Below are 10141 nucleotides of genomic sequence, written 5' to 3' on the forward strand. Positions count from 1 at the left end.
CCCCGGTCCCCGAGCGAATAGGGGCGGAGTGAGTACCCACGGATTCGGGTGGTATTGCCATCCCTAATCAAATCCGATCCATAAACACCCCTGGACAATTATATCCTAAAAATTTCAACGTTTTGTTATAAAATCGCAAACAAATTTGAATCTTAAACTCATGCAGTCATGTTCGCTATTAGAAGCTGCTGCTCATTTCGAAATTTAAGGCGATTTTTTTACAAGGATAATTAAAAAAATAAGGCATTTTATCGTTAGAATTTTAATTTGGTAATTTTACGTTAAATAATTTTTTTTAAAAATTTTTGTGAATAACAAAAAAATTATTTTAAAGAATGAAAAGAGATTTCTAGAAATAGTATTTTTTTTAATTTTCTATACACTTTTTAAGTAGTTATCAAAATGTTATCACAAAATCTTACATCTAATACCCATGTTGTTTATTAAATACAAACATTATTTTTCACTTACAAAAAAATTATCTTTTTTATTATTGTCATATTTTTTAAAATAATAAAAAGTTATGGCAAGACGTATTGTAATTTATAAGTTTCTATCTAGCCCATCAAAATTTTCTCAAAAACAATTCCCATTAGGTAAGGTTTGAATCAATATATCAACATCTTTTTTTTAACCCAAGTATCTATAGTAGAATACTTAATTCGAAATTCTGAACTCTATTTAAGAATTTAGTGTTGGCTAATAGATTATTACATATACAAGGTAATATTCGAACTTCCGATCTTTACTTAAACGACGAGTGAACTAATCACTCAACCAATTTTCTTCCATATTACTTATAAATTATAACGTATTAAGCAATTTTTGTTTTCTTGGGACGTTCTGTTTTAGGGCATGGGGTTCTTTTTGGGACATGTAGGGGATAGGCCCAACAACAAAGACCTAATCTTTCCTAGGTTGGACTTCATTGAGCCCAAAAGTATACATTGAAAAGCAGGGGATAAAAAAAAGAGGAACATGGCAACTCCCTACTTACGCGAACGTAGGTTCAGGAGTCAGAGGCTCTCAGCCAGGAAATGACGAAGTTATGCTTATATTGTGCTTCATGCAGGATTGTAATTCTTAAATCTCCAGCCGCAGGAGAGAATGGATCCTTGAACGGACTTAAGCAAAATTCAGCTCCGTTCCTTATTCACACAGATCAGTAAATGCGTGCGAGCGAGCAAATTCTATGATCGAATATTTCCTGTTGTATATATTTCATCACTGAAAAAAATGTCGGCATCGCAATCCCTCGGAGGTCCTTCACGGTGCGGCCGAGTGCTCGGTCCATCACTCGACAAGATCATAAAGAACGCCGCGTGGCGCAAGCATTCTCACCTTGTCGCGGCCTGCAAATCAACCCTTGACAAGCTCGAATCGGTGTCTGAGTCCGAATCCGAATCGACCACTTCAGGCACCAATCAATCCCAATCTCCTCTTTCAGGCCTTCCCTCCACAGATGCCGAACATGTCCTTCAACCTCTCATTCTTGCGCTTGACTCCGCCTACCCCAAGGTTGTGGACCCTGCTCTTGAATGCACCTTTAAGCTGTTCTCTCTCGGCCTCCTCCACGGTGAGATTGATAGTTCAGCTGCTTCACAGTCCGGCGTGGTCTTCAACATCATTGATGCCATCTGCAAGTCCGGCGGCCTTGGTGAGGAGGCCATTGAGCTTGGGGTGCTCAGAGTCTTGCTTTCGGCCGTTCGATCCCCTTGCACTTTGATCCGGGCCGATTGCCTGATTCAGATTGTGAGAACTTGCTATAACGTGTACCTCGGGGGTGTCAACGGCACCAATCAGATCTGTGCTAAGTCAGTTCTTGCCCAGATCATGACCATTGTCTTTGCAAGAGTCGAGGAAGACTGCATGGATATCCCCCTCAAAAAGGTATCTGTTAGTGACTTGTTGGAATTTACTGATAAGAATCTGAACGAGGGCAACTCCATTCAATTCTGCCAAAATTTTATAACCGAGGTAATGGAGGCTGGTGAAGGTGCTACTCTCAAGCCATGTTCTATGCCACCTCCACACGAATCGTCCAAAGCTGCCGATGAAACAAGCACCAACAATTCCCATATCGAAGCAGGACCTGGGGAAAGTAAAATAAGGGAGGATGGTTTTCTTCTTTTCAAAAATTTGTGCAAACTGTCCATGAAATTCTCATCTCAGCAGCACCCTGACGATCGTATCCTCTTGAGAGGGAAAATTTTGTCCTTGGAACTCCTTAAGGTAGTCATGGATAATGGCAGCTCAATGTGGCGCGAGAATGAGAGGCAAGTGGTATCATAGTTGCTACTTACTCATTTAGTCATTTATAATTGCTCCTTCATTAGCACAATCATGTTATTTCTATACTTTGCATAATTCAAACCATATGAAGTTCAATTCTTGTCTGGGGACTTTTTCAAATTGCGACTTTCACTTTTGTAGAGATTTGATGATCTTGAAACTACTGAATTACAACCACTTCTGCTATTACATGACTATTAACTTCGAATTCTAAACTGGCATGCTTTCCTGTATCTGTCAGACTCATCTTTGCTTTTCATGGTGCAGGTTTCTAAATGCTATCAAGCAGTATCTTTGCCTGTCATTATTAAAGAACAGTGCCCTCTCAGCTATGGCCATTTTCCAGCTTCAGTGTGCAATTTTCATGAACTTGTTATCTAAATTCAGATCAGGATTGAAAAAGGAAATTGGCATGTTTTTTCCGATGCTTATTCTCCGGGTTCTTGAGAATGTCCTTCAGCCCAGTTTTTTGCAGAAAATGACTGTCCTCAACTTGTTGGACAAAATCTCCCAAGATCCTCAAATTATAATTGACATTTTTGTCAATTATGATTGTGACGTGGATGCTTCAAACATATTTGAAAGGTATCATGCTTATGTAATATTTTGCTGCTGTTAAACCTTAACAGTTGTCATTATTCAATTAAAGACATTTGCTAACATGCTTAAGTATTTTGTTAGGGTTCAAATGCATTCTTATTAAGAAGTTTGCTTACGTATTATATTCTTATTAAGAAGTTTGCTTACATGTTATATTTGGAGTACTCTCTTTCTTAAGCTAGAGCCTTTTTTGGGATTCACATTATGAATCTAGAAAACATTCATGTATATTCTTGTAATTTCTGCATCTTTATTTAGTATTTAAACTCTTATAATTCAATCAGATATTTGCAGGATTGTCAATGGCCTTCTTAAAACTGCATTGGGGCCACCCACAGGCTCAACCACAGCTTTGTCTCCAGCGCAGGATATAACTTTCCGACATGAATCTGTGAAATGCTTGGTCAGCATCACTAAGTCAATGGGGGCTTGGATGGACCAGCAAACAAGGATAGGAGATTTATATCTACCAAAAATCTCTGAGTGCAATGGAACACCAGAGCATCATCTACCACTAAATGGTGAAGAAGGGAATGCTTCTGACCATGAGCTACATCCTGATGTAAATTCCGAATTTTCAGATGCTGCTGCACTAGAGCAGCGCCGGGCATATAAAATTGAACTTCAGGTTGGCTCATAGGATGACAAGTACTCTTGCGAAAATTTAATGGTTATGATTGAATAGTGTTAAGTTCTCCATGCTTGATTTGATACATAAAATTTACTATTTTCTGCGCTGATGCTTTTTCTGGGTTAATGCAGAAAGGTATATCACTTTTTAATAGAAAACCTTCCAAGGGTATTGAATTTTTGACAAGCAACAAAAAGATTGGTCGCTCACCTGAAGAAGTGGCTTTTTTCCTGAAGAATACTGCTGGCCTTGATGAGACCAAGATTGGGGACTATTTGGGAGAAAGAGAGGAGTTTTGTCTAAAAGTAATGCATGCTTATGTAGATTCTTTTAACTTCAATGGGATGGATTTTGGTGAAGCTATACGGTTTTTCCTTAGGGGCTTCAGACTTCCCGGTGAGGCACAGAAAATTGATCGCATCATGGAGAAGTTTGCCGAGCGCTATTGTAAATGCAGCCCTAGTTCGTTTAGCAGTGCAGATACTGCTTACGTTCTTGCTTACTCTGTGATAATGCTTAACACAGATGCTCATAATAATATGGTGAAAGATAAGGTTTGGCCTTGCTGAATCTTTTATTTTGTCTTGGCTCAACAGAGAGTCACAGAGAACCAAATTTGTTACATATCTTGTGTCCATTGTGGGTTTGATAATTTAATCCCAAACCATCCTTTTTAAAATTATTTTACTGATGAATATTGAATTTAATAAGTTTTCCATGGAACATTATCCTCTGAATGCAATGAGATGTATATGTATTAATTCTGAATACAACTTTGAAAACACAACGGTTTCTTGCCATTTCTTTTCCATTCTTATTTAGGTGGGTGGTAATTATGGTGAATTCTGGCGTTTATGTTCAGGAATTCATGGAACATGATGAGTTGAGCAATTATATGTAGCTTCAATTTATGAATAACTCTTGACTAAATTTGATTGCTTATAATTCTTCTACACAATTTACATTGTATGATCTGTTGCCTAGTTTGTGATCCTACAATGGTGAGTATGATTTTGACGTTGATTTTTTGTTATTATGTATTGATTACCTTCCAGATGACAAAGGCTGATTTTATCCGAAATAATCGAGGAATAGATGATGGAAAAGATTTACCAGAAGAATATCTTGGTTCCCTTTACGAACAAATTGTTAAGAACGAAATCAAAATGAATGCTGATTCCTCTGCACCTCAGAGTAAACAGGCAAATAGCTTCAATAGATTGTTGGGACTGGATGGTATTCTCAATCTTGTAAACTGGAAACAGAATGAGGAAAAAGCAGTGGGTGCAAATGGGCTTCTCATTCGGCACATACAAGAGCAGTTTAAATCAAATTCAGGAAAATCAGAGTAAGCTAAGACATACCGATGTTCAGACTTTGTAATTTCTTTTTCCTTCCGGTTTTGGTCCAAGTGTAAAGCTAGCTCTACTAGACACACACTGTCTTGAATGTGTTCTGTTTTTGTCTATGCTAACTTTGGTTTTTTTCCCTGTAGAAACATATGGAATAAGTGATGTGATGTGTATTCCATGCATTTCCATTGTTAGTCATTTATATTTACTGTTTATTTGCAGATCAGCTTATCATGTTGTCACGGATGTTGCCATCTTGAGGTTTATGGTGGAAGTCTGTTGGGGGCCTATGCTGGCTGCATTTAGTGTAACACTTGACCAGAGTGATGACAAGCTAGCTACTACTCAATGCTTACAGGGATTCCGACATGCTGTGCATATTACTGCCATGATGGGAATGCAGACTCAAAGAGATGCCTTTGTTACATCAGTTGCTAAATTTACTTATCTGCACTGTGCTGCAGATATGAAACAGAAAAATGTTGATGCTGTCAAGGTAATTGCTTTTAATTTGGCCATCACTTTATTTGTATTCTCCTTCCTCATGTATAACAACAATATCTTTTTTTGGACATCATATTTTAGCATCTTCCTGATGATATTCTGCATCTATGAGGAAAATGGTGATGGTTGGGTCCCTTTGATTTGACTAATCTTTTTATGGAAAATAGAATGTGAGAGATACTTCATCTTTTGGATTTACCATGTGTAACTTTAATATCTTCTGCATCTTAATGTTCTGCAGGCAATAATATCAATTGCCATTGAAGATGGGGATTATCTGCATGAAGCATGGGAACACATATTAACTTGCCTCTCCCGAGTTGAGCATTTGCAATTGTTAGGTGAGGGTGCCCATAGTGATGCAACCTTCTTCACTTCATCTAATTTTGAAACAGAAGAAAAAGCTCCGAAGACATTAGGTTTCTCTTCTTTTAAGAAAGGAACTCTCCAGAATCCGGCCATGGTTGCTGTTGTTCGTGGTAGTTCATATGACAGCACAAGTGTTGGAGTCAGTGCTTCTGCACTGGTAACACCAGAACAGATTCAAAATTTCATTTCAAACTTGAATCTGCTGGACCAGATTGGCAACTTTGAATTGAATCATGTGTTTGCTCATAGTCAACGGTTGAATGGTGAAGCAATAGTGGCCTTTGTGAAAGCTCTTTGTAAAGTTTCCTTATCAGAACTACAGTCTCCAACAGATCCCCGTGTTTTTGGCCTCACTAAAATAGTAGAAATTGCGTAAGTTTCTTTCATAAAATGGTGGAAATTGCTACATTTGATGTGGGAATATAAATCATATAATGTATACACTGTGAATCGTTTTGCTTTTTTGAATTGGTATTAATAATATAGAAGCAATACTTTCAAGGGAAAACACTGCTCACTAGATAAAAAACAGAAGGAATGTAGAAATACATAAAGAGAAAACAAGCAGAGCTGATACACAACTCTGTCTTTCTTAGTTGAAGCCAGCAATTCATGCCAAAACACCCCTTCCCCCTTAATCATTTTAATGCCTTCATTTCTCTTAAAACATGATAGCCAAATTTTTTTAGCATGGTAGGTTCTTGAGGTCCTATTCTGTATTTTGTCGGTGGGAATAATCTTTGCCCATGGTATGCTGGGTAGGATTGTGTTCATGGCTGTTCTCTGTTGCTCTGCTCATGTATGCTAATTTTCATATGCAGATAAACTGGATGGATTTGTTGCCTTCATTTTATTTCCTTTGTTTTGTAGGTTGTCTTATATGACAGATTGCATAGACTGTCCTGTATGCTCTTATTGATTACCTTGTCAATTGTCATACACAACGATTCTTTCAGTTAACCTCTAGTTTAATAATCTAAAATAAATAAACAACTGACAAGAAGAGAGCGAGGCGAGATACAGACAATGTACAGCCTGCTTTTCTACAATAATAGGGGGTGACCAGGACTAAACTCTTGACTTTATGTCTTGGCAATTTCTTGTTGGATTTCGGCTTAATTGTGTTTTAGGTGAGGCAAGATTGACAAATTTAAAACTCAAACCCATTGGCCACAATTCACATCCATGGGTGCAACCAACTACTTTTGGCTGAATTTTAACAACACATTTATGTTCTTTGTTAAATCTGTTCTTGTGAAAATGAGGGAAATCATTTTCCAGAAAGGGGACTCTTTTGTTGGTTTCGTTAGACCTCAAACAAGGGGTTTGCTATTTACTCCAGTTCATGTTATAAACTTGTATCTTTCTTTTTCCGTAGCTTTCAATTGTATTTCTTAAGTTGATCATTAGCACAACTGTGGCTGAAATTCTGATGAGGATTTAACTTAATTTTGATGTCATGACTAGAACATGGTTACATTGGCAGGCACTATAATATGAACCGCATCAGATTAGTGTGGTCTCGCATTTGGAATGTGCTCTCAGATTTCTTTGTCTCAGTTGGATTGTCTGACAACTTATCAGTTGCAATATTTGCGATGGACTCGCTGCGACAACTAGCAATGAAATTTTTGGAGCGCGAGGAACTGGCTAATTATAACTTCCAGAATGAATTTCTGAGACCTTTTGTGATTGTCATGCAGAAAAGCAATTCTGCAGAAATTAGAGAATTGATAGTTAGATGTATTTCACAGATGGTCCTTAGTCGTGTCAGTAACGTGAAATCTGGCTGGAAAAGTGTTTTTATGGTATGTTTATGTTGTCTTCTTCTCCCTGCCTCTCTCTCTCTCTCTCTCTCTCTCTCTCTCTCTCATTATTTTTGAGTGAAAGATATAAAACTCTTTATCTCCCCTATCAAACAATATAAGCCTTAGGAGAAAAAATCCATGAATTATAACAGGGCCTTTTGCAAAGAAGTGATTTGCTTTGGTTCAATCCTTGTTACTCCCGTTTTATCTGAATAAAAATTAAATTTCAACATGAAGATATGTTGGCGTGTGGATTGTAAACACTTCAGGTCCAACAATGGGCTTCTTCTGATGGTTGGGAAAATCGTTCATGATATATAGAAAATTGAAGCCTGAAATTGTCAGGTATTTCAAATAAGAAATTGTTTTTGTTTATTGACCAAAGGAAGGCGTAGTTTCTTATTCTTTCAGGAGAAAAAGAACAATTCACTGCTAAAAGGGTGACTTTTTTTCTTTTTCTTTTTTTTTTTTTAATTTCCTCTTCTATACTTTTGTTTTCTTTCTTCTTCCTTTTTCTTTTTGGGTGAAAAAAAAGGAGGAAAAACATAGATGAGTTTATTCATAATTTCTTGTTGGCTATGTCCTGTGCTAATTGCAACATCTCATATTCCTTTTTGTCTTGGCAAGTTAGAAGGTGAAAGTCCCATATCTATGATCTTCTTGGTGTGAATCTTAATGCTCAACTTTTGAATTTGTTCCATTGAAAAAATTAGTTAAAAACAGAATGAACACACAATAAATGCCATTCTATTAACAATTTGATGGGATACTAAGATTGTGTGTTCATTCTGTTTTTAACTAGTTTTTATCATCTTATTATCTTTAAAGAATCTGAAAATTGAAACCTTGAACAATAGTTTACTTCTAATGCAGTGTGTTTGATTCTCAGGTTTTTACAGCTGCTGCAGCAGATGAGCAGAAGAATATTGTATTGTTAGCATTTGAGACAATGGAGAAAATAGTGCGAGAATTTTTCCCTTATATCACTGAGACAGAAACAACGACTTTCACCGATTGTGTACGATGCCTTTTGACATTTACAAATAGCCGATTCAATAGTGATGTTAGCCTCAATGCAATTGCTTTTCTTCGTTTCTGTGCCGTCAGACTTGCTGATGGAGGACTTGTTTGCAATAAGACGGGGAGTGTTGATGGCACGGTAGTTGTAGTTGCAAATTGTGTTTCAGATGTGCAAGGTTTAACTGATAAAGATGATCATGCATCTTTTTGGAATCCTTTGCTATCAGGTAATATGTCTTTAGATGCTAAGATATTTAGTATAATGGTTAGACTGCCATGCCTAATGGACAGTAAAGAAAATATCTTAGGTTTCAGTCAGTGTAAAAAATACAAACATGATTGTCATTTCAGCATGATATGCGACTCAATGTGATAAACCATGTTTATGAATTAGGATAAGAGAGGGTTTTTCCCTCCCTAAATCTTGTCTATCTTATCCAGTTTGAGGTTAATACTTTATTCACAGGGCTGTCAAAACTAACATCGGATCCAAGATCAGCTATCAGAAAGAGTTCATTGGAGGTGCTTTTTAACATTCTGAAGGATCATGGTCATTTATTCTCACGCACATTTTGGAATAGCATTTTCTACTCTGTTATTTTCCCTGTATATAATTCAGCATCAGGAAAGAGAGATGTAAGTCTACAAGAGAGTAGTTGTTCAGATTCTTCAGCGTCTATACATCCTGAAGGAAGCACATGGGATTCTGAGACTTCTTCAGTAGCTGCAGAATGTTTAATAGATTTATTTGTCACCTTTTTCGATATTGTGAGGTCTCAGCTACCAGGTGTGGTTTCAGTACTTACTGGGTTCATTAGAAGTCCTGTTCAGGGTCCAGCTAGTACTGGAGTTGCTGGACTAATGCGCCTCACTAGTGACCTGGGTAGCAGATTTTCGGAAGAAGAGTGGAAAGAGATATTTTTATGTTTGAAAGATGCAGCTATATCAGCAGTGCCTGGATTCATGAAGGTCTTGAGAACCATGGATAATATTGGGGTGCCCAATATTTCACGAACCTATGCTGACATGGAGTGGTCTTCTGATCATGAACTGACAAATGATGAGTTTGGTGATGACAATCTGCAAACAGCCACCTATGTCGTGTCAAGAATGAAGAATCATATTGCTATGCAGCTACTTATTTTACAGGTTTATTTCTTTCCTTTCTTGTACTTAACCTAAAAGTGTCAAAGCATTTAAAGCATAACCATGGGACATCTAAACTGTAAGCACCAAATTTCCTCCAAGATTATATTCATTTACATCCAGAGATTAGGTCCTCTTCCTTTTATGTTTTCTCCCATATTTTTCATGTTCCTTTTCTCTTTTTTCTTAGGCTTTGTCATGAAAGCTGCTTATCACGTGAACTAGGTTGAATTTTATCTATCCCACTGATTCGTTCTTTCACTTTCTGTTCTTCAGCAAGTCTCTGTGATTATGTGCTAACCAATATTTTATGCTAAGTAGTGTGATTATGTGCTAACTAGTATTCAATTTTTCCCCGTAAAATTGAATTTACGACCCTTACAATACAGTGTTCAGTGATTTGTATATGTCCCTTAATT

General features: G+C 37.1%; 1 protein-coding gene across 2 annotated transcripts in view; it reads left to right on the top strand.

Moving 5' to 3' along the window:
* LOC107631941 (brefeldin A-inhibited guanine nucleotide-exchange protein 1) overlaps nucleotides 1237-10141 on the top strand; it is a 10352-nt gene continuing 1447 nt past the window's right edge. Inside the window, exons 1-10 of one of the 2 annotated variants that reach the window (XM_016335541.2) lie at nucleotides 1237-2276; nucleotides 2560-2877; nucleotides 3187-3520; nucleotides 3655-4077; nucleotides 4579-4871; nucleotides 5098-5371; nucleotides 5621-6120; nucleotides 7235-7556; nucleotides 8446-8803; nucleotides 9043-9725. In XM_016335541.2, the coding sequence (XP_016191027.1) occupies nucleotides 1237-2276; nucleotides 2560-2877; nucleotides 3187-3520; nucleotides 3655-4077; nucleotides 4579-4871; nucleotides 5098-5371; nucleotides 5621-6120; nucleotides 7235-7556; nucleotides 8446-8803; nucleotides 9043-9725 (4545 nt within the window). Of the gene's footprint in view, nucleotides 2277-2559; nucleotides 2878-3176; nucleotides 3521-3654; nucleotides 4078-4578; nucleotides 4872-5097; nucleotides 5372-5620; nucleotides 6121-7234; nucleotides 7557-8445; nucleotides 8804-9042; nucleotides 9726-10141 lie in introns of those variants that run through there. The other variant, XM_021120050.1, reaches the window with a different exon arrangement.

Source organism: Arachis ipaensis, chromosome B03 (genome assembly GCF_000816755.2).
Source record: "Arachis ipaensis cultivar K30076 chromosome B03, Araip1.1, whole genome shotgun sequence".
Lineage (NCBI taxonomy): Eukaryota > Viridiplantae > Streptophyta > Magnoliopsida > Fabales > Fabaceae > Arachis > Arachis ipaensis.